The sequence below is a fragment of the Odontesthes bonariensis genome, chromosome 14 (genome assembly GCF_027942865.1).
Source record: "Odontesthes bonariensis isolate fOdoBon6 chromosome 14, fOdoBon6.hap1, whole genome shotgun sequence".
NCBI classification, from domain to species: Eukaryota; Metazoa; Chordata; class Actinopteri; order Atheriniformes; family Atherinopsidae; genus Odontesthes; species Odontesthes bonariensis.
In genome coordinates, this window is record NC_134519.1 from 10,745,097 (window position 1) to 10,770,181 (window position 25,085).

The following is a 25,085-nucleotide window of genomic DNA, read 5'->3' on the forward strand; positions in this document are numbered from 1 at the left end:
CCACAGACTTTAAAATGTTTACTCACCACTGTACGACGTACGCTCATGTTGGATGTCTGTTCAGTCCTCCTGTGGACTCAAACATTCAAAAGCTGTTTTCAGTCTCCCCCCATCCTACCAACAGACCACCATCCTCCAAAATAGACAGGAATTTACTTTCTCCACATTGAAAATATGTTCGCTTTAACCTTACAGACTTTGTACTTTCATGAGGAAACAGTCATCTGTCTGAATCAGTTCCGAAACTATCTGAAGAGCTGCTCTTACTAAATTCATGGAAAAAAAATCTTAAACCTATTAGAAGGACAAACACTTGTGTGTGATGATGATTGTGATTCCTTTCCTTTTGTTGTAGGTGTTTAAAGCTTCTGATGGCTTTGCTGTTTGCATCATGTGATGTGTACGTTCAATTTTTGGTTTATTCTGTTCCTCAGATGTTGTGTGTGCATTGTAACCTTTACAGTTTGGAGCTGCTGCCAGGAACCTCATGAAAGAATTATCATAAATATCAACAGACTTATTGGGGTGGCCACAGTTTATACTTATATACAGTATATATATACTGTATATGTACTGTATATAAGTATAAATCAAAATTATTGTATGGGTGTCTGCATTATTGGGTGAATAAGAAACGCATGTAAGAACTTTGTAGAATCTAAACTAGATTAATAGATTAACAGCGTACAATGTAAACTGCAACCACTGGCGAAACACATGAAAATGCCACACAGCATCTCTGCTTGATCTGGAAAATGTGCCATTAATCACATTTATTTTATTAACATTCAGCTGGTAGTTGAGTTTTTGTGCCATATCCTGCCTGTGATGTGTTTTTCTACTAAATAACAGCTGAATGAACATTTTCCCAGAGTTATGATTCCATATTGAGGAGAAATTTCCCGCTGTGGATTTTTGCTGCTGGTGCGACAAAGCAAGGGCACGTGCATTTTTCTGACCTTTAACAATTAATAGAAACAATATAACCGACAAATAACTTCCAACTCTCTGCTGTAAACTAAATTTGAGAAGCAAATAGTTTAGATCAGGGGTTTTCAAAGTCCTCCCATCTGATATTATATATATTTCATATTTGCAGTTTATAGATGTCTATAGGAGTTTAATCATATTGTTCAATCCCATCCACAATTAGCAAGAAACCAAAGAAAATCAAATAATGCTGTTTGACATATGCAGATTACTGTAAACGTATCAGTGGTTTGTCCCGAGATATCCAGAAACATGTCTGAGAACGACTCGTGTTTTGTCTAAAATCGCTCACGCGAGGATCAACACAGTGAAAATCTTCAGCTTCAGACAGTTTTGACAACACTTTTAATGTAAAACATAAAGCAATTTTCAGGAGAACTCTCATAGAAATTGTAACACAGAGCAACAGTGGGACAAGCTGTTATCACCAAGACGTGAACCTGAGAGGAGCTTCGTTGGATCTGAAAACATAACCCACCTGTTACTGTTAATGGGAAAGCAGACGGGGGAGTGGGAGTCCGTTTCAGTACTCACATTAAATAGAGGCAGGCTAAAAGAGTGGATGCAGGAGACAGTAGGGTTTTCTTTGATGGCCCCACGTTTTAGATCCGGGTTTTTTTTTTGGATTTCTAGCTTTGGAAGTGTCTCACAAACACTCACTTGTGTGAATGAGGGTGCAGTTCAGTTTCACATGATCTAATCATCTTTAGACAGGTATTCTTAAAAGAAGCACACCACTTCGAATAAGTTCTGCATAGTAAAATATGCATTGATGTACAAAGTCAGTCCCGTGGTTAAAAACAAACGAAAAAAAAAGCTGCCGTTTGTTGGCTTTTTGATTTGGTTTCATCCGTGTCCCGTCACCTGAGCTCCCTGCACACACCTGCACCTCAGCTGTATGTGTGAATGATCCTGTGCCGCTTCAAGTGGTGCATCAGGATGAAGGTTTTCCCGCACTGCGAGCAGCTGTAGGGCCGCTCCCCGCTGTGCGTGCGCTGGTGGACCCTCAGACTGCTCTGCTGCGTGAACCTCTTCCCGCACTGCCCGCAACCGTACGGCTTCTCCCCCGTGTGAGTCCGGTGGTGGATGCTGAGGTGGGACGAGCACTGGAAGCTTTTCCCGCACACCGAGCACCAGAACGCCCGCTTCCTCTTGTGGCTTTGCTGGTGCAGCTTGAACTGGTGCAGGCGGCTGAAGGACTTTCCGCACTGGGAGCACGTGTAGCCCCGGGCCAGAGAGGAGAGCGGTTTGTGGGGGGCGTGAGGGTAGAAGCTGCTGGGTGTGAAGCTGTTGTGAGAGTGAGTTATAACGGCTCTATCCCCGGCGGCGGGCTCCCTCTCGGATTCTTCTTCCGGCTGTCTCAGTTGAGCGTGAGGCGTGTTCCTCGGCGGGTAAATTTGCTCCTTCTGCTTGTCTTGCTGCGACAGAGCGGCGTGCGGTCTGGACTGATAATTCGACAACTGTGGAACGTCCTTCTGATACTCGCTGCTGTAAATGCCGTTGCACAGCCTCTGAGACGACGACTGCTGAACACTAGGTGACTTGTTAGAAACCACATTTGCTTCTGAATGCTCAGAGAATGTGCCGGAATACTCCTCCACTACACTGGAAAAGTCAGGAAAACCCGCGTCAATGTCATTACCTTCAATTATGGATGACCAGAGCTGACTCTCCCTTTCATCCATGGAAAAGTCAGCAGCAGCCGGAGTCTGCTTCCCCACAATGTGCTGACATCCATCCTGCCTGAATGCCAGTCGGTCCTCCTCCTTCTCTGTCTTGATCGTAAACTGGAGACCATTGATGTCCGCTACATGCTGAGCAGAGTTATACGAGTCACTGAACTCTGAATGCTTCTGTCTGGCAGCCGCCGAATGGGTCAACTGCTGGTTCCCTGGAGCATTATGGTACTGTACAGCAGGACCTGCAAGGGACAGGTGGGACAAGACTTCAGAGCCTAACATTAAATCAAATCAAATCAAAATCAAATCAAATTTATTTGTATAGCACATTTCAGGTACAAAACAATTCAAAGTGCTTTACATAAAATAAAACCATTGCAGCAGGGAGTGGAAGAAGCATTAAAAATACATAAAGGAAAATAATGAATTAATTTAAAAACAAGCAACAGTCCAGATAAATTCAAAGATATCGTGCAGATTTCATGCATAGACACATGAGAACAGAAATGTTTTTAACCTGGATTTAAAAATGTCTCCATTTGGTGAAAGTTTAATCTCCACTGGCAGTTTGTTCCACTTGTTTGCAGCATAACAGCTAAATGCTGCTTCTCCATGTTTAGTCTGGACTCTGGACTGGACCAGCTGACCTGAGTCCTTGGATCTAAGAGCTCTGCTGGGTTTATATTCTCTGAACATATCACAGATGTATTTTGGGCCTAAACCGTTCTGGGATTTGTAAACCATCAGCAGGCTTTTAAAATCTATTCTGTGACTGACTGGAAGCCAGAGTAAAGATTTTAAAGCTGCTGTGATGTGTTCAGATCTCTTAGTCCGGGTTAAAACTCTAGCAGCAGCGTTCTGGATGAGCTGCAGATGTTTAATGCTCTTTTTGGGAAGTCCAGTTAAAAGTAATGGAGTCTACTGGAGATGAATGCATGGATTAAGGGCATAAAGGTGAGTTTCAACTAAGAAGAAATCAGTTTTGATAATTCATTCTTGCGTAAAATAGAGCTTGTGAACTCACCGGTGGGTCCGGCCGCATCACTGATCCACAGCGCCTCATCTGGACTTTCTTCTTTGATTGTGAAGGAAGCTGTGGCATCTTCCATCTCAGGGTACTACAAAAAAAAAAAGGAAGCATCAATTTAAGGTTTATGGCTACTTTGGGGATCAACAGAAGAAAAATGTAAACTTCTCTGACATATACCAATCAGTCATAACGTCCTAATACTGAGTAGAACCTGTTTTGTTGCAAAACCACCTTACTCTGCTGAGGCGTGGACTCCACCAGACCTCATAATGTCTGTGATAAGCAGTCAGTAAGAGGTCCTTTAAGTCCTGTAAGTTATGAGGAGGGGCCTCCTCGGATCGGACTTCTTCCTCCAGGACAGCCTGGATCTGGAGAATTTGGAGGCCAAGTCAAGTGAGCTTGTCGCTGTGTTCCTCAAACCATTCTTGAATCATTTCTGTAGTGTGGCAGAACACATTATCGTGCTCGAAGATGCCACGGCCATCGGAGAATACCGTTGCCGGGTCAGCAACAATGTTAGGGTCGGTGGTGCACGTTAAACGCATATATGAGTGGAAGGAGCCAGCAGCACACTGACCACCCGCCCTCCCAACGGCCTTGGTTCCATATCTCCCCCAGGTGTACTCAGCCGTCCACATGATGTAAAGAAAACATGATTTATCAAACTAGGCCACCTTCTTCCATTGTTCTGTGGTCCAGGTCCGCTGCTCACCAGCTGTACACGCTTTCAGTTTTGGAAACGGTTCAACATAGAGATCCTGTCCCATTATGCAGCTACACAGCAACATATGTGATGCTCTGTGTGCTCTGACACCTCCCCGGAAGAACCAGCGCTAAGTTTCCCTGCAACATGTGAAACAGTAGCTGTTCTATGGGATCTGACAACATGGGAAGCACGTCCTTCTGTCATCCCTCTGCAGTCGGTCCCGACGGCTGCAGACCGGGAACTTATTTCCTCTTCCAAAATGTCGCCTCCTCATCAAAGTGAATAATCAACCATCACATGCCAATAACTTATTACATTTAGTCTTTGTATTCATAGATGTCATCCAGATGACCTGCTGAGGATCAAACTACTTATAATGTGACTCTGTTGTTGGGAATATTTACAGATAAGGAGCCAAAAATTCAAAAGAAAAAACATCCAGGAAATATCTTGTTGATGGCAAAGATCAGAGTGTAGAGTCGACAATAACTCCGACACACCGAGGCTGCAGAGACGTTACCCGGTGTGATGAGTCTCCGTTACCACAGAAGCATTCAGATGGCAATATACCAAAACAAGGTATATTTTGGGTCTCTAAGTACAAACTGAGCATGGTTTAAACACCAAAGTCTGCCTGTGGCATTCAGATGATGCACCAGATCTCACCCCAGTATGCTGTGCATAGGTGAAACCCACAAAGCTGCACAACCGCATGATGTCATCATGTTAAAATGGAGCAACACGTCAACATGCTTCCAGCACCTTGTTTAATCTGTGATCAGGTCAAAAATCAGGTCCAACTGAATACTCGCAGTGTATGAAAAGTAAGCATCCAATCTAATCAAACAGCTATTTTTATCATGTCTGCTGTCTGCTGCATGGTTTTGATTTGCAGCTACTTTTAACAGCATTTATTATGAAAACAGGTAACGCTATAGCTGCTGGAAAAAAAGGCCAACATGAGAGTCTTCAACAGAAAACAGTTCCAGACACTAAAAGAGCTGAGAGAAACTGACATTTCTGTGTGGATGTATATTACTAATTACAACCCTGTTACTGTAAGGTCCACATGGTTATACCTGCTTATTTTCCAGTCATTATCAAGTATAACCCACTTCAAAACATCATCTTAAGTGCATCACAATCATTAATGGGCTTAGAGTCTAACGTTATAGGTCCAGGCCCCCCTTGGAGGTCCCAGAAAAGTGGGCGAGCCTACTTTTTACAGTCTGTAATCCAGCCTTTCCAGATCCACCTACAAATGTTGCAGAACAATGATCTGACACAACTGAAGGCTTTTAAAATAATCGGAAAGACACCCACCTTAATATCTTCTGTGGGATGTGGACAGTTGCTCCCCAGATCAGTTCCTCGATCCGTGTAGTTTCCTAAGTGCAAAGGTATAAATAATTGGATTAAAAAAGCTAAACCAAAGAGGATTCTTATTATTTCTAATTGGAAAATTCCATTAAATTTTGTTTTCCATGTGCAGTGATTTATGTAAGATGGACAGCATCCCCACAGCGTCAGCTTTTACTCGTTTACTTGCTGTTTTGCCATAAAAAAATGGACTGATAATGCTTCTACATGAGCATGCACAGTGCATTGATTTAAGTCAACGATTCATTTTCCCAAACAAACCCACTGAGGGTCTCACCGTATCCGCGCTGCAGCTGTGCGGTTTTATTCTCCATCACCATCAGCTTCCGTTTCAGCATCTCATTCTCGCTTTGCTTTCGGGATATCTCAAGATGCAAAAACGCACATTTGTCATCGACCAGTTTGGAGATTTCTGCTACTGCTGCCTTCACCAGCACCTCCATTATGGAGGATAACTGTGTTTGAAAGGGAACGCACGTCGCCATGATAATAAATTAAAAGTAATATGAGAGGGAAACGCGCGAGCTGAAAGTATAGATCTTGCAAAAAAAAGCGAAAATAAGCGACGCAGTAGAAATTTTTTACATCCCTGTTTCTGGTAGCTAGCTGAAACCTTTCTTCCGTGTGGCGGAAGCCTGTACCGTAAACACACGAGTGGACGCGCAGAGAAATTACAGGTGAGGCGGAAGAGACGAGAGGCGGTCACACACAGAGCTTCAAGTAAAAGTACAGGTGGCGTTTCTTTGCTTCCCATCTGAAATCTGAGCTGCCTTAAAAACACAGCATTGTCGACGCTTTCAGTAACACTATGTTTTGGCTGCTGCAGTTCATTCTGGTTTAGCCAGCTGAGACCCAGTTTTTGCTTAGGTTTGGTTCTTGTGTATTTGGACCTGAAGCTACATGTGTAGACTAAGAGCAGGCAAAGTCAGCTGCATTCAGATTGAGTTTGGACCGTGTTTGTTGACCTGAATTTGGGCAAGATAAAGTGGGTTTGAGCGCTCACACTCGGACCGGTGCACTCGAGCCAGCTCTGGGGCTTTTCATTCTTACCATGCGTACTTCTGGTCCTCTGGTATTCAAATCAGTAGGCTATACAATTTTTACACCGTGGTTGCCAATTTTTTGAGAGGTTTTCCATATATTATATAGGCCTACAATTTTTGAAGTAGGCCTGCTGCACTTAGATTTATAATTATAGTTATTATTTACTACCAAAAAAGCGTTCTTCCACCCCAAGAAAACATTTGTCCAGTTTGAAACTACAAAAAAACAAAAAACTGTAGTTAACTGAAATCCTTCCTGCAGCAAGTCCCATTTACCATAAAATAAAAAGTTAATTTAAACTTAATTAGAATGATTTATTTATTGCAAACAACCCATGTGTAATACCTGAAGAAAGAAATAGGGTTTAAATTTGGAGTCCCTCAAAGATCCATGCTGGGGCCTCGTCTTTTTTTTAAGATTTTCCACCTTTTCCGTGAATGTGTAAATTATGGAATAAAACTGTGGAAGAAGGAAGAAATACAGGGTGCATTTAATATTCAATAATGATTAACTCACACCGATGAAAGTAACCACAGTGACAGACTCCGTGATATAAATTCCAATTTATTTAAAAAATACAAAATGAAAATCAAATCTATTTCCAATATGCTCATCAAACATAATCTTTGTCACGTACAAAGTGAAAATTATTTCAGACCATGTGATAACGGTGACTTGTGCTATAACTGTGCTCACGGTTGACAATCATTGATTAGTAAACAGAAAACATAAATTAGAACAGAAAAAGCAGCAACACTGCAGTGGCAGGTAAGGGATTTCACTGCTATGTGAAATTAACTCACAAATTGTACCATCAATCGTATAATAAATGTAGGCAACACAACCGAAGAGAAGCTTTAAACTCCTGGACGTCTCCAGATTTAAGCTTAAGTGCGAGAACCCTTGGTATCGCTGAGGTAGAACACATTGCCGTGCTGTCGTTTATTGGTTTTGGTCAGCGGAGAGTCTGACATTTCTTACATCCCATCAGTATTAATACATAGCTTTAAAGGCAATGGAAATCTGAAGTACAGCATGTTACAGATAAGCCGATTAATTCAATATAATATTTACATTCAGTTTAAAACTGAGTTTCAATGGAAGATGACCTAATATTATTTATTAGATATTAAACTGTCTCACTCACAAGTTTTCTGTTCAGTCGGGAAATTAAATATTGGCTAATGAGATTAACAAATCACTGCATTGTTTTTATTTACATTTCTATTTTTTTTTTGGTTGTGCATCTCGCATTAGCCTTTCTGAAAACTAAAGAACTTAAACTAGAGTAGCACACCAGGCATCCATCTTCTGCCAGGGCCAGCTGCATAAGTCACAGCGTTAAGGAGCGTTCTGATCCTGAACAAAGTTTTCCAGGCTCTCCCGTTTGCCCGCACTCCATCAGTTTTATGGAATTCAACCCGGATTTTGGTTTAATCCTGCTGACAGACAGAGAAACAAATGGCACTGCCATTAGGGGATTAATTACAGTAAAGTGAAGCTAGTGATCAATCTGGGTATCTGTGAAAGTCAGTCAAAAGCACAACACGGAGTAATTAAGGAGCAAACACGCTCACTGTCAGAGCTGACAGAGTCTCAGGCTTTAAAGGTTTGGCTACATGTCAGTTATTTAATTAGATCTCATGAGGAAACGGCCTGGCGCACATTTGTTACTTCAAATAATGACGACAGCCTGAGGGAAAGTCGTGTCGTGTCTTTATCGTGCACTCCGCCCCTGCTTTCACTTTACATGCAGCCTGATATGCAGTTTCAAAACGCTCATCTGGGTAAAAGTCTTGCCACAGACCTCACAGCTGAAGGCCTGCTCTGGGATTGTCTCACACTGGTGCTCTTGGAACATACTGAAGCTATCAAAGCTTTGACCACAACTCGAGCATATGTAGCTGCTCTGTCCTGTGGAGTCCTCGCTGCAGTTGTTCTCATGACTGCCTGAGGCGGCCATATTAAACTCACACGCGCCTCCGTTATGAGTCCTTTCATCCGTTGCGCTGTAATCATTCACATCCACCCCGTGCGTAATCAGTTGATCATATGGCGCGGGTGCATCCGAGCTTGTCGGCTGAATCCCAATGACTGAATACTGATCCTCCTTCTCTTTGTTGTCTATAAAGAACAGATCGTTGGCCGGTGATGTGTAGCCCCGCTGCTCGCTGGCTGCAGCAGCAGCTGGGCTGAGGCCATACTTGACATCTTGTACGCAGGCAGTCGGGTCAGAGGTATCACTGCTCTTCTCGGCTGCAGATGTCCACAGCTTACTTTGATCCGTGCCAGCGTCAGCCCCCGTCTGACCCTGAGAGTGATAACCCTCTCGGTTGGGTTCCAGTTTTACCATGACCGTCTCGTCTTTCGGCACCTCGCCGTACGCAGGGCCGGGGAACTGCTCCCCTGCGGCTGCTGGTCCGTTATGGGACTCCACAGAGTTCTCCAACAGCTGATTATCGGGCATCGTGAACATCAGGTGATGAGTCTTCAGCATGTCTGCGCTCTCCCCTTTTTAGAACAAAAACAGGCAACGTCATTAAATAAGCAAGCATTTTTAAAACATTTTGTGTTTTCAAATCCAACAGAGCAGCATTACTCAAAATATGGATCAATGGCACCAACTTAGGGTGCCTGACCCTCTAAAGCAGGGATAATCACTATTTTTTACACAAGAGCCACATTGGCAGAGCAAAATCAAGGGGAGAGACACTTTTACCACAACATACTAAAGTCCCCTTTTGCAAATATGTATTTCTACATATAAAACATCCCACAAAAAAAAGAAACAACACAGCCAATACATTTTCAATTAAGACCACATTTACTTTAATACTGGGATGAGCGGAAGCTGGCGTGCATGTCCTTGACTTTCTTCATGTTGTATTTGTAGTTTGTTGTTGTAATCATAGTGAGACATTCAGGATGGGCATGGTTCTTGTGCTGGTTTTTGCCCTTTTTTAATCAAAAACCGATCCGTTGTGCCTGCATCTCGCGCTGGCTAAAGGAGCTAGCGTGCACTGCGGTCAATGTGACGGTGGTTTAAGCGGGCTGCGTTGCCAGGTTTAACAGTTCCCCCTTTAGGAAACACCATTAAGCCTTAATTAATACTTAATACTGTGCAGTATTCGCTGTATGTTATTTGAAAAAATGTATTGTTATTGTCACCATATTGTTATAATGCGAGTGCGAGCCACCAGTTAAAGCTTGAGGAGCCAAATGTGGCTTGCGAGCCGCGCAGTGAGTATTAAGGCACTCTAAAGGGGGCCATCTGAGATCAGAAGAGGTGCACGACGTTTGAGATCAAATTTAGTGGATAATCAAAAGTCAGCGTGAGGATTAAAGCCATCAAACACTGATGTGACACACAGAGGTTTTTTGGCTGGGAAATGAAATCATTCTTAAAAGAGCGCATCTATGACTGTGTGCAAACAGCTACAGATGCATTTCTGATTGATGCAGCGATCCTACAGAGAAAGTGGAAAGTCACACTTCAAGTACAAAGCTGGAAAAATGAGAGCAACGGCAAGTAAGCAACTTTCAATGCAGATGAAACAATCCTGTGAAACCGTATGCGCAGTCTCCTTTTCCCATTACTGACTGAGACTTATCAAAGGAATGGGATCTAAGCAGCCCTGAAGACGTGGAATACGTCGCCTGTGAAGACGAGCTCACTCACCGTCAAGCTGATTCAGTGTCAAAGAAATATTTCAAAGAGAATATATCCCAAACCTTCTGGATATCCAACAAACCGTTTCAGATTATTGTACCGAGCGCCACTCTCGCTCTCTTCAGCTTCTTGTAACAATGAAAACAAAAAGCCGGCATCTCTTTCTGCCCAACTCTTACCGTTTCTGTGCGTCTTCATGTGGCTTTTGAGGCTGCTCTTCTGATTGAAGCACCTCCCGCAGATGTGGCAGCCGTACGGCTTCTCCCCGGTGTGAATTCGGAGGTGTCTTTCAAGGTGTCCAGCGCGCTCGAAGACCTTCCCGCAGTACGAGCAGATGAAGCATTTCTTAGGTCTGACCACCTGATAGGACCGGCTCCTCCTCTGTCGGTGGGGATCCATCGAGGCCTCCGTCATACCGTGGAAGCCGGCCTCGCGTGAGATGATGAGCGCGTCCGAGGATCCGTAGGGTGTTTGGGAGACTGGGCTGTTTTTCATTTCCCCGTATGGTTTCCCTTGGAAAGAAAAGGTGGTACAGGAAGCTTCTGCTGGTGGCTGGAGGAGCTGTGTGATAACAGGGAAGGAGCTCATGTTCTGCGGAGAGCTGCTGAGGAATTCTGTGCCGCTCAACTCTGCGTTGTTTTGGAACCTGGACATCCACAGCGAGCCGTCCCTCTCCAGCGCGGCCAAGTTGTCATCGAGGTTGTCAGCTCTGTCCGTGGTTTGCTTGTGTCGCCCACGAAACAGCGGCTGTGCTTTACTCTCCCCTGCGGGCTCAGGTTTTAGCAAAACCTCCTCATTCGGTGTTAAGCCATCCTCGGTCTTCACCGGCTTCGCTTCCTCAGCGCGATGCTCATCAACACATGGATTCCCCTCAGGAATCTGCCTCTGGTGGTCCACTGCGATCTCACCTGGTCTGGACTGAAGGCCTGTTTTAAAGCAGGAGGATATGTTTGTCATCGACATATTTGAGTTTTATACATTTATTCCCAAACCACTTAGCTGGCTTACATCCCTGCCTTGTGATGATCAAACTAAATAAAGCCCTTCTGGTAATAATCAGCACTGTTTTTACATGTAACAGTAATGCTGTTCATCCTCAATCACTTTCCACCGTGATTAACTAATCGTTACTCAGAGTTTCACAGTTTAACTGCTCATCCACCCTAAATGTAAATCTCAGACAAGTTGCTTTGCTTGGATTAAAGACCTTTAAATCAAATGGCAAATACATGGAAAAAAATCAAATATTCAGTTTTTTTAAAGCCAAAGTCATGTGCTGCACCCCAGCAGGCGTGTTTAGAAAATGCACCGTCACTCTGATCCGTCGTAAAACTCTTCAGAGTTGATTAAATCAAAATAAAACTTGTGCTTTTTAGTTTGATAATGTAGTAATCATCCAGAGCATGTGTTTGATCAAACATGTGAGAACGTGAAGCTTTTCTTCATCTTACTCTCTGAGGGTTTTGCGCTGTTGATCTGGAAAAAAGTAGAAATTAAATGACACCACTTGTGCTACAGGGGAAGGAGAACAGCATTTTTAGGCATTTTTGGATATTTTATAGTGCTAAATGTTTAACTGATAACAACAATAGTCTGTAGCTGAAGCCCTGCTCCAGCAGCATTAGCAAATTATGCTGCTGAGATTCAAGCACACAATATAATCAAAGGTTTAGAGAGAAAGAGAGTATGTAAAAAGCCAAAATTTACCCCATTTGAATCTGGCTGCTGTTCCCTGCAATGAAAACACCTTCTGCAGCACTCCTGTAACACTCTCTGAAATCCTGTTCCTACCACTTACTGCTCTGCTTTAGCCGGATCTCCTCAGCCGTGTTAAAACGGCATCCCTTCAACTTGATCTTCATTTTGCAACACTCCCCAGAAAGTTCTGACCTCAAACTTCTGCGGAGAGCAAACATCAAATTCTGAGTCAAACTGATCCTCTTACGGAGGACCATCACTGGTGATGAGAGCTGGGTCTGCGGCTACGACCCAGAGGACAAACTCCGTCCGGTAGGAGCTCAATAAAGAACCTATTAATAATTTTCTTTGGCATCCAATGTCATACGTTTGTCACACAAGTTCAGGCTGTCAACACTGAGTTCTAATATCCAGACACGTCTCACAGAAACAGTGCAGAGAAACGCTTGTCTTTCTGCAACCCACTAACAGTGAACTGGAAACACAGAGATTTTGGCTGCACCCACACCACTGTTGCTCACTAACTGCCTTACTCGACAGATTTGGCTCCCTGTGACATTTTCAGCAAAATGAAAATCAATGTGAAGGGCCGCTGTTTTGACACTAAAAGCAGAACTGAAAGTGGCGACAAAATGACTTCCAGGAAGCACAACACACACGTTTGTCCTCACAGAGACCAGGTATGGCTTTCTGCTTCGTATCCGAAGAGTTACAGCACGCCTCTGTAACCACGACACTTAAAACATTTGGAGAGACGTGTGGAAACTAGGGCTGGGCAACGATTAAAATGTTTAAATGTCCCTGACTAATCACAATCAATCGCATTTGTATGCAAAATCCAAAAATGAATCCAAAAGTAGTGTATAGCTTTTAGCATTTAGTTTTATTTTAAATGTGCTGCCATATGAATGAAAGTGCCATAACATTTGTTGTGCAAACACACTTTTAACATCAGCATCTTTCTGTAGTTTTTATGTAGAAGCCTCGCTCCACTGTCTGTTTCCTTGAATGACTTGCTGGTATCAGTTGTGTGTTTTCCCTTTAAGTGATATTTTAGACTAGAACTACTACGCTGAGAAGACAATTCAACTTGGCAGTGTTTACAGATGACTTTGGTTCTGTCGACTCCGCCGTCTGGAAGAACTTTAAAATGAAAATGGCCGAGTAAAAGTTCCGTACCCTTCTCCATGTTTGGTGGATCCGCCGATTACTTTCTTTTCCTGTTCCGCAGAAGACAGCAACAGACTTTTACAATAATAAAATAAAAAATATGCGCTATAAAATATTTATCGACGTTAAATAATTAGCGAGTTAAAAACGAGTCAACTCGCCCAGCCCTAGTGGAAACATTTTGGAGAAAAATCCTGGATATAACAGGTGCTGGTTGCTGTGCACAGAATGAACAGAACCATGTTCGCGTTGGACTATGTGGGCTGCATTTGGATGAATTCTAACAGATTAATCAGCTCACAGCTCAGGTCTGAACAGGAGATGTTTGAAACATTTCTCAAATGGACCCCTTTTTGTTTCTTAATGTCATATTCCATTAAAGATTTGAACGCGGGAGACCTGTCATGAGCAGGGATGCATCCGACTTTGACTGGTTATCCATCTCTGTAATACTTTCCTGCACAAGTCAACATACTGAAGCTCATTGCTATCCTGTTGTTGCAAAAACTAAAGATTGCGGAATCAGTCGAAAGTCTTAAAGGGAATTTAAAAAGTAGCTTCACAGCTGCGTGCATGAACAAAGTTTACAAAGTTCTTCCCAACCGGATCATTTTAGGGTCTTGTCGTGGTGGAGCAGTGAGTTTATAAAAGGCAGACAAACTAACTGAGCCATCACCGGGGCACTTTGAGCCCACCATCTTCCCAGTTCCTGGCTGTGACACAGAGGAATGTCACAGCCAGAGACTTCCAGCTGAGAGCTGAACCGAGCCAGACGACAGAAACAACACACCGAGGAAGGCAGCTGCGACAGCTTACTCCTCGGCATATCTGGACTATTTTAAATGTGATTCCATGTCCAACGGCCTCGTCTCCCAGTCAAACATAAATACAGTACGCTGGCAGAGAGCCGGTGACCCCAGGAATCCAAGGTCGGTCACCCACAAATCTGGAAGCCACCAAATCCGTCCCTGCTGAAGCAAGTCACTCAGTTCCCACCAGGCAGCTCAAAGCCAGATGTCCTGCCCCCCCCCCCCCCCCCACCCCCCACCTCAGCAGGAGAGCAGGAAAAACAATGTCCTCAGTCTTAAATTCATTTTCTCATATTGAAGGCAAAGGCTTACTGCCACACATTGGTTTTATTTGCATTGCTGCATCATTTCTCTGGGAACTTCTTATTTAACTTGTTTGTGCAACACGCTCCTGTATCCAAACCACCGAGCATAGAGAGGAAGGCCGTTTACTTACACCTTCTGTGAATCTTCATGTGCTCCTTCAGGCTGCAGTTCTGATTGAACCGCCGCCCACATATCTCGCAGCGGTACGGTTTCTCGCCAGTATGAATCCTTTTATGTCTCTCGAGATGTCCGGCGCGTTCAAAGCTTTTGCCGCAGTATGGACAGATGAAGCCTTTTTTAAACATCAGCCTCTTCACGGTCCTCCTCCGCGCCGCGTTTCTGTACTGGCTGAAAGCGAGCGGCCCGCGGCTGAACGGGCTCTGCTGAAAGCCACCAGAGCCGCTGCAGGACGCGGCCGGCCCGGCGCCCAAAGATGACCCGGACAGACCCGGCTGCTTGCTGTGCCCCAAAGTTAGATAATCTGAGCCGCTGCACTCGGCGCCGCTCTGTGTCGTTGACCTCCACCGCCCACCTTCGTACCGGCACAGATCCTCTCCCGGCCGGTCAGCTCGTCTCCGGGCCTCCTCGCTTCCCTCCTCTAACGGTTCACATTTCACCTGCACGCCGGGTAACGACAGGGCGCTGCGGCTCTCCTCAGCGTGCGCTTTCACATGCAGGTTCCTCTCGTCACCGGCACCGCTCTGACTTTCTGTGGAGAGAGAACAATAACCTTTGAATCCTTCTGTTAAAACTGACCAGTAGGAAGATATGAAGTGATAAATAACAGCTTCTGTGATCCCAAATTGAGGATATTAAACACTGATTGTTGCGTACTTTAATTTGAGTTTGTAAATCGATAATCAGTGAAGCACAAAAGCTGCCTTTTCAGGAGCTTCTTGGAGCTTCTGAGGCACTCACAGCTCAGTAGCTTCCCACTTTATGGCCCTTTGACAACAGCTGAAGCTTTTATTTTTGTGGCTTGCAGTCACAGTTTTGCATGATTCTTCCCAAAAAAGTTTGTACGAGTTGCAATGTAATTAAGGCTCCTGTAAATCCCTGTAAATATATAAATATACACTAATCAGCCACAACATTAACACCACCTGAATGATCCCACATCAGCTCTGACCGATCACCCCCAGAGACTCCGGACCTCTGGACGTACTCCGTGGTATCTGGCGCCAGGATGCTGGCAGCAGGTCCTTTGGGTTCTGTGGGTTGTGGGGAGGTTCCTGTGGACTGAGCTCGTTCCTGAACATCCCACAGATGCTTATTCAGATTGGGATGCTTGGGAATTTGGAGGTCTACATCTTTGGCTGTTTGTTGAGTCATTCTTTAAATGTTTTAGCTCTGCGATGGAGTACACTGTTCCTGATGGGGGCGTTTAGGTTGGTGGTTTGTGTCCAGATAAGACGTCTGAGCATATTCTCAGACCTCCACAACACAGTGCTTACATATGAACTTCTATTTAAACACTGAGATCGAGGTAACATCTATAGAAATGCTAAGACTTCTCAGCAGAACGTGTCTGTGCACCTTGTAAGATAAATACTGCGTTTCCTCAAACAAAACAACCAGGATTAAAGTCAAATCGAGGCCTCTAATACTGACTGGGACAGGCACACGCCACTTTAATCACTTCAATGAAACACCCAGTCTGTTTTAAACGTGTTGCGCTGGATTAAGCATCCGTCAAAGTCGCTTTTTGACTCCTGAATTCTAAACCACTCCCTATCAGTCCGTTAAACTGTTGCATGCAGTGTTCGTGCACATCTTTCACAACAGGATGCACACGAACAAAGGTATGTGGCAACAAGGGGAAAGTGTTTGTGTGGCCCATTCCAGATTTCACGTTGAGGCATTTAAACAGGGCTCTGAACAAAGCGATGATAAGAGCGATCAGTTTAAATACAGGCCTGGTAAGACCGGAAAAAAGACACAGCACACTTCTTTTTTAAATTGGCCAAGCTATGTGATCACTGCATGTTCTAAAAGTTGGATTATATTTACACACAAAAGGACACGAATCAACCTCTTCAAGGAGGCCAAAACACGAAGGAGGATATTTATTTTAGCATAGGTATCGTCCTGTAATGACGTCTGATAATCTCAAAAGACCAATAAAATCTATAATTACAAAATTCAAACCATTTCCTTCAACATAAGTCTCACCGGTGAGAAGGATACAACGAGGCTGCTCACATCACAGACCCTTTCAGTAACTGATGATGCACCCTCAGGGTGCCCCCGACCACATGTTTATCAAACCTTTCCCATGAACTGGGAGGGTGTGTGTGCCCCAGCTCGCCCCCGTGCATCACTATAGATGACCCTCACGGTAGCATCTGGGGTCCTAATGTTCCTCCTGAGGATGAACTTTGGACAGCAGGGAATAAAATCGTATGATCCCTATATCCTTGGCTCGGTGTGGGGATGGTTTTGCTGCGGGTTGAGACCATGAATTACAGACTTTTGACATTTATGAATTCCACATTGGACTCTTAGTTTCTCTTCTAAACTGAACAGTTTAGGATCAACTCACTGCCTCACAAGGAGGAGTTTGAGTTATAATTGGTGCTTATATTCCAGCCAATGACACTGATAGCGGTACTATACACCAAAAAAATATAACGGCTGTACAAGACTCTGCGTTATAGGACATGGTTCGGGATGATGGTGGTTTCTTTCCTCGTGGCACAGAGTTCCACGTACTGCCGCTGTGTTGATTTTGGGCTCCGCAGCCTTCAGTCAACACGTGTAACTCCACTCCTAAAACAATTTGTAATCTCCATTGTGGAGCAAATCCCTCTCGACTCAAATAGTTTTGTTGGATAAATAAGATTACTCCCACTCAGGTGGATACTTTCGTGTCACAAGTGGAACATCCAGAGAAGTGGCTGAGCTGTGAAGTCATTTAAAATCGTATACGCGTCATCATTGTGCTTTATTGCACTTGTTGGATTCATTTTCTTTTGGTTTGATTCGTCATAATATATTTTTTTTTTACCAGTTTCATTGTTATTATAAACGGGGGAGAATTTCCCTACATGGACATCTGTCTGTCTGACCTTGTGTTCATTTAGATAAAAACAAGATGTGCCGGTGATGGAAAATGTATCCGTCTGCAGCTGTGCTCCATTGCTCTCCTAATCAGGGACACCCTCCATCTTTGACTCTTCCACAGTCATGACAGGGACAGACATGGACTGTTTGCTTTGGTATGCAGGATTTGATTTGCTCATTCATAAAGCTGATTTTTGACTCCTTCTGTGCTGAATTAAAGGCCAAAAGCTCGCTGATGAACAACTCTGACCATCACTGAATGTTACTTTAACATCTGTAACTGCAACTTCTGCAAGCAACTCGTCAAAAAACAAATAGGCAAGTTTTTAACCAAGAAATTAAAAGGAAAAACACACATAAACCACGCGACTCTTCCTACGTTTGGTTCAACAGCTACTTAAGACTTCAGGCACGCATTTGTCATTTGTGAGGTCTTTTTCTAAAATACAGATAATAAGAGATTGTGTGTGTTGCAAGGGGAGGTCCGGCTCACCATCTGTGCCGCGGTGGTCGGGGCGCAGGGTCCCCGCCTGCTGCGCGGCTCTCAGCTCGTTGTGCAGAACCTCGACGCTGCTCTTCAGCTTCTTGATCTCATCTTCACGTTGACACACTTCCAGCCGCAGCACCACCATGCCATCCTCCACAACTTTGGAGATCTCTGCCACGGCTGCTTTGGACAAGGCATCAATCACGGAGGCGATCTGAGCGCGCAGCGCGACGCCGCTCAACATTATCGTGAAGCCTCCAAGTCAGATGAAAGGCTGAAGTTTAAAGGCGAGAAAAGTCAACCAAACCGCCCGGCGCGAGGCCGCGAGCTGGCGGACACAGGCCGGGGCAGGAGCCGCTGACCTGTTGTCAGACTGCAGCTTTTTTCGTCCGCTCTGCGTTGGATTTTATGCGTGCTCCTTTCAGCTAGCTGCAGCTAATTGACTACACTAAATTTATAAACAACGAAAGCTCTCGTTTAAAGGAAATGATGACAAAAAAAATACCGTAAAAACTGTGAGAAAGGTGCAACTTCCGCCGTTGGGGTTTCCCTCCAAGGCAGAATGCATCAGCTGTGGGGACAGACCCAAACTACCGTTACTCTAACAGCCAATCCCTAAACGCCCTTGGATCCCAACCACCAATCAGAGCTGAGTATCGCTCCTGTTTTGTTCTAGTCGTTGATCCAATCTAACGAAAACCTTTTTTTTTTTTTTGTTATCAACCACTGAAAAACATAATAAATAAATAAATGCAACAGGCTCTGGACTATTTTTCTTTTTCTAAAAAAATCTCGCAATAAATTAAAAAGACCAAAGCTTCTTATAAAACCACATAAAATATGGATGAGGATGAAACTAGATAATGATGTATGTTTACATAGTTTAAGGGAATTTTAACACTTTGACTATCTTAAAAGATTTTATGCAGTTTCAAATTGTTTTAAAAGCAGAATACACTGACATACACTAAACTAACGTATGCAGCAACAATTAAACACTTTTTTTTCCCATGTGACAATTCCCACAAGCGCATTTAATTGATTATTTACCTTACATAGGCTATTTAACACATCACACTGTTAAATATTTTAGATTAGTTTGGAGAATATTATTAGCCTTACATCCAATACGATACTTTTGCAAACTGGCATGTTTTAGACGTTGTGTATTTTCAAAAAGCATTTACACACAGTGAATGCAACTGGACGATCAAAAAGTTAACTTTTCCGATTACACTTTTTAAGTGATTACAACCCAACAACAATTACGGCGTTCGTATAACAGCAAGGAAATGATGGTGCACAGAAACTACGGAGGGGACATGGCATTGAAGTAGAAGGCTTCAAGGAAAAATGTGCAATGGAAAAGCTGGAAACATACCTTGAAAACAAAAACTCTTCAAACAGATTAAAAAAAAAGTGCAATTACCAAACATGAAAATCAAAATCAATCAGACAAAAATCATCATTGTTTAACCAAACCATTTTTACATATTAAGCTGAAAGAAAACTCCTTGTAATGAATGAAAATCCAACGAGATAAATACATATATCACAAATCGCAGCATATGAAACATCCAGCTGGTGCTGTTTTAAGCTTTCACTTTCTGTTACTTCCTATTTTCTTGTGTATAGCAATATATGCCGCTATTATTTTACTTTTATTCTATTTCACTACAAGAGAAGCCATTCAGAGTCTCATTGTACTATGTTTACATTTCACACAGAATCCCATTTTGTTTTCTTAAAAGTGTTGTAGATTAATAATCCTTCTGATAGGAAAAAAACTATAAAATTGTTTTCCAGTATTCTTTGTAGTTACGGCAACTGATGAGTCAGAGTTATCCACGGCAAGAAACGGGTTCAAACTCTTTGTTCCTGACTGAGAGCAAATGTATCTGAGTGGTGCTATCTTCCCTGCAGATGAATCTCTTGATGTATTTTCAGGTTCCCCAGCACGGTGAAGCTTTTACCGCACTGCCTACAGCTGTACGGCTTCAGCCCGCTGTGGAAGCGCTCGTGTCTCAGGCAGTTGTCCTGCCTCGAAAACATCTTGCCGCAGATTACACAGCTGAACGGCCTCTCTCCCGTGTGCACGCTCCGGTGGGTTTTCAGCCGGGTCTTCTGGGTGAAAGACTTCCCGCATTCGAGGCACCTGTAAGGTTTGAGGGTTTGATGGGAGGACTTGTGCTCCTCCAGTTGAGACAAACGGGGGAAACCCTTGTTGCACACAGAGCAGATGAAGAGCTTCTGATTTGGCCTCCACACACTCATTTGCCTTTTGGCTCTAAAGCTGAACCTCTGCGCATGAGGCTGGGCTGCTGGTGGCTCGACCAGTTGTGAAGCAGACTGCATGCACTCATCCTGAATGACTGCGGGGTGTGAATCATGCCTTAACTGTTCATTATGGAAATATCCTGAAGGAGTAGTTCCCATGCACGCAGGCCGCATCGTCACCTCTACTTTAATTGGTGCAGTTAAGCAATCATTTGATATTGCCTCCGTTGTGGCTGATAAAGAATTAAAGGAACTTTCTCTGTCTCTGCAAGCAGAATACTCCTCAATACGAAAGGGGAAAGCCTGTACATGCTGCTGCATTTCTGCGCAGTTTTCCTCAAACATGCCACAAGCAGCTGAAGGCCAGACGGAGTCATCTGGCTCTCCTGCCTCATCTGCCGCTGCTGTGCCGTCTATCGTTTTGATGGTGGAAAGTTCACCCGCAGGCTCTTGTTTCACCATGTTGTGGCTCTCCTGCGCTCTATCCTGAGGCTCACTGAGTGAATCAGCAGGATTCGGTTCAGGAAACACTGCAACTGCTTCCCAATCCTCTTTTTTATCTGCAACAAAAGACATAACGTGAACATGTTTAATGTTTTCTGGTCTAATATTCATAGTTGGGTGTCACTTAAAATTTCGAATATGATGCTCAGCCCACGCCACGTTTGTTCTTATTGTACTTTTTTTCCCTTTCTTTTTCACTTCACGTTCGGTTTTGTAAACTGTAACACCGTCAAGATTACTTCCCTGACTTGTTTTGAAGAGCTGACTACTATTGAAGGCAGGACAAAACCATGATGCTTTCCCAGTATGGTAAAACACTGTCTGTAAGGTCGAGGGCAACTCTTGAAGGTGGCATCCATGTATGTTGTCCTGCATTGTCTTAGCAGGCGCAGGTTCCCGTCTGTTGCAAACACCTGTATGCCCCGATCACTGTCAGAATACAACAAAAAACATTCTTCTGCCCATGTTTGGGCCTCAGACCTGGCTCTTTGCATTGTAGATCGGATGGACCTAAACCCTGGTATTGGTGGTCTGTCACCTCCTCCTTGGCCTGCACGATGACGATGTTGCACCAATTCTGCATTATAAACCCGTCTTACTGGTACAGTTGGATTCCGCCTGACTTGTGCTACAGCATGCTGTTGGAATTGAGCTCTGCTCACCATGGCTTGCTCCTGGGGGTGGGGATGATCCTGCTCATGGAACCCTATCACTTGGATATCTCGATCCTCCTCCTCATCATTCAGCGGGTTTGAATAAACCTTCACTCTTCAGTCTCTTCGCCCCTGGTCTCATGTCGGTGAAAACGGAAGTTCTGGACAACTAAAACCTTTCCTCCACGGTTTCCAGTGATCAAGCGCCCATGAATATCAGCCATCTCTGCATACAAATATCCTCCTACCTTGTTGAATGTGTGTGTGTTTGCAGCACGAGTTCTATCTTTATATGCCCCTGCTCTACCTGCACATATCTGAAGACATTGAAACATTGAAACATTTCAAGCACGAGAATTGCTCTGCTCTCTTATTCCCGTGCACTATGAAATACAATACAGAGAGTAGGGATGGGAATTTTTGGTAAGCACACTATTCGAATATTCGAATATTGTGCTGTCTGAAAACAGTGTGTGCGGGACTTTCTGACTTGCCTTTTGTGTTGAAAAGGAAAGACGATCCATTTCTATTTGCTGAGCAAATTTAGAATTTTAATGAAAGTTTTCACTAATCTTTATTGTCACTTAGCATAGTGAGGGAGGCCCATACAGAATTTTTATGTGGGGTTTGCATGGGAATGTTCCTCAACTACATGAGGAACACATATATCCAATAAATACATTTTATTTTATGGCAGCTTACCACCAGGGTCATTAATGACACTGGTCAAGTGCGCCACCCCGGACTGTGATGATATTTTATAGGCCACTTTTTATTGTGTAAAGCCAATTTAGCCATGAAATACATATTATTGTTGTTATTATTAGTAGTAGCAGTAGTGTTAGTAGTACCAGTGCAGTTGTAGTTGTTTTTCTACTTTTGGAAATGAAGCTAAAAAAAACAGCTGAGGAAATCATTTAAAAAAAAAAAATTAAAAAAAGGTTAGCATGTGCAGGCCAAATGTCTTTACACCTTTTTCGCTATTAGTTTACTCATAAATGTGAGAACATGGAGTTGTGGGACATAGGGCCTAAAACATAATGTTAAAAGTCTTTGTGATGTGGGACCAATGGGCTGTGGGACCAATGGGCTGTGGGACCAATGGGCCTAAATAATTTAAAAAAAGTCTTAGTGACGTGGGACCAGTGGGCTGTGGGACCAGTGGGCTGTGGGACCAGTGGGCTGTGGGACCAGTGGGCTGTGGGACCAATGGACTGTGGGACCAGTGGGCTGTGGGACCAGTGGGCTGTGGGACCAGTGGGCTGTGGGACCAGTGGGCTGTGGGACCAGTAGGCTGTGGGACCAGTAGGCCGTGGGAACATAGACACGCTCCCCCCTCAGCGGTCGTCGGTTTCTGCTTTTCACGTGGGTTTAACTAATGCTTTTCTCTTCTTATCTGACAGCCAAATGCCTCTTTGTGTTTCATGAGAAATGTCAACACGAGCAAACTGGGGATGTCCTCAAGGATTGTAAGAAATTATTCTAATGGTTTTATGACACCTTATTAACTAATAGATTAATCTGATTGAGCAAATGGGGAGCAAAATATGTGTGGAAAAGATCATTTTCTAAACTGTGATGCTGTGAGTTTGGCAGGATGAATATTGCGTTAAACAAAAACACAAAGTAAATGCCCTATGATGTATGTGAACATCTCAATTGTGCTGGAATTATCATTGCATACATTAGCCGTATTTAAAAGGAGATGATCACAAGTCCTTTCACGGAGTAAAATTACATCAAAAACAGTCAGAAGCCTTTTTTATTGGGGAGTAAATGATGAAGTTCAGAGTTTTTGAATGAAGTACGGTTGACTTCTCACCGCTCCGCTGCATCTGAGTCCCTGTTGTCGTTAGAGCCTGTTTCTCCTCTGTAAGACGGTTTGCAGCAGCCTCTTGAGCTTTGCATAGTTCGGCCTCCATCATCTCCAGACTCCTCCGAAGCTCCTGGATCTCAGTGTCCCTCCGACGCACCTCCAGGCGCAGAACCACACACCCTTCCTCCGCCAGCTTGGTTATTTCTGCCACGGCAGCTTTCGCCAGCACGTCCATGATGGCAGCGACCTGCGTCCCGAAAGCAGAGGAGGGAGGCATGTCGCCGAAACAGTTTAAAACTTCAGCAGAGGTGATAAAGGGAAGTGAAGTTTTTTTGCTTCTTTTTTTTGTCACCAGATGTAGCTTCTGTGGAGAGACGAAGAACCCTATGGTCTATGCTCCTAACTGTTTTATTTTTGTTTACTTCCGGAAAAATATGAAGGCGGATGTGACGTAAAGGATGATGAACGTAAAACTTCTAATAAACGTGGTATACAAAATCCTTTCTGAAGTTTTAGTTGAAAATACAAATATATTTCAGTAAAACATAAACGTTTATGTTCTCATGCTCAGCTTTTTTTTAAAATGTTTATGGGGCCTTTTATTTGACAGTAAATAGACAGGAGAGGGGGCAGGCTCAGTTGTGTACTCAGAACTACAGAATAATTTAACCCTAATTTAATCCTTGTTGTTTGTTTTCTGTGTGTAGGTCAAGGTCAAGGTCAATGTATCTTTATTTTCTCCAGAGGGATGATTTGATGTACAGCCAGCAGGGGGGAAAAAACTAATTCATAAACGGATAAACAGACATGTATTGTCTTATAACAACATGAAAGCGCACACACTAGTGCACAACACAACATTAAAACACCTTAAAACATAGAAACCATAAAAGCAAAATGAGACAGCTAAAATGATCACATGTGACTGTTTAAAAAGCCAGTGACTGCTGGTATGAAAGAGCTCTTGTATCTATTCATGTTGCATCTTTTGGACACAAAACTAAAGCCCCCAAAGCAAAGTCAGAGAACAGGGGGATCATTCATGATCAGGCTTTTTTAAGGGCCCTGTTCTTGTGCAAGGGCTGGGAAGGCTGACACCAGCAAGTTTGGTGCACGCCTTAATAACGCAGTGTAGACAGTTGTTGTTTTTCAGAGTTCGTAAGCCATACCAGGAGATAAAAAAAAAAGGTGAGAATGGATTTGATAAAAGCATCTTCATGAAAGTACTGACCACATTAAGATATCTGAGTTTACGATAAAAATGCACACAATAATGAGCTTTCTTGCACAACTGGTGCTGAAATGCCAGCTTGCTGTTGGTTACTGTTCCATGGTATTGGTACTGATGTACAGCTTCAACAGCTTTGCTGCCCAGGATGCGATATGCTTCTGCAGAAGGCTTGGTCCACCTCTGACGGAGCCTGCCGCCTCCTGATGTATGCGCTGGTGATACTGTTGATCCTGCTGATCCTGCTGGCTACTAATGATGGAATGTCACAAACTCTCAGTAGCCACATTACACTTTGGTACAGTGTGAACTGATAGCACCACACCTTGAGTTTTCCTGGGAGATACCTGCTATTAACCCTTGCCAGGCCTTCTGCTTGCTGCGTTTGTGCCAGCCTCCCTTTCTGCCGGTCCAAGAGCTCAGATGTACACTGTCCACCGAGGCTTTGAATGTGTTGTCCTGCCAGCCGTGGAATCTTTTCTCCTTCAGCGACAAACACTGTGCCATCACCTCTCACCTGTTGCCAGATGTTAACATCAACTCTCTGACCACCTGCCTGATTCCAATGAGGATAA

At 43.8% G+C, this 25,085-nt stretch overlaps 1 protein-coding gene across 1 annotated transcript; it reads right to left on the reverse strand.

Moving 5' to 3' along the window:
- Positions 1-1,316: 1,316 nt before the first annotated feature.
- On the reverse strand, positions 1,317-23,722 carry LOC142398936 (uncharacterized). Its single transcript, XM_075483192.1, has 11 exons — positions 23,289-23,722; positions 19,942-20,869; positions 19,855-19,859; positions 18,039-18,287; positions 14,613-15,191; positions 10,679-11,425; positions 8,580-9,340; positions 6,063-6,273; positions 5,729-5,793; positions 3,694-3,787; positions 1,317-2,911 (listed from the first exon to the last, which is right to left on the reverse strand). The coding sequence occupies exons 1-11, from the start codon at positions 23,557-23,559 to the stop codon at positions 1,881-1,883; spliced, it is 4,941 nt and encodes a 1,646-aa protein (XP_075339307.1). The 5' UTR covers positions 23,560-23,722; the 3' UTR covers positions 1,317-1,880.
- Positions 23,723-25,085: the final 1,363 nt, after the last annotated feature.

What these genes read in the sequence shown, in the direction of transcription:
- LOC142398936 (XM_075483192.1), bottom strand. Translation starts at nt 23,559, where the DNA reads ATGCCTCCCTCCTCTGCTTTCGGGACGCAGGTCGCTGCCATCATGGAC. An exon ending in CATGAAGACGCACAGAAACG is followed by an intron (nt 9,341 to 10,678) that starts GTAAGAGTTGGG and finishes TGTTCTAAAAAG; the next exon opens with GGGAGAGCGCAGACATGCTG. An exon ending in AACTGCATATCAGGCTGCAT is followed by an intron (nt 6,274 to 8,579) that starts GTAAAGTGAAAG and finishes TTTTAATTTATT; the next exon opens with ATCATGGCGACGTGCGTTCC.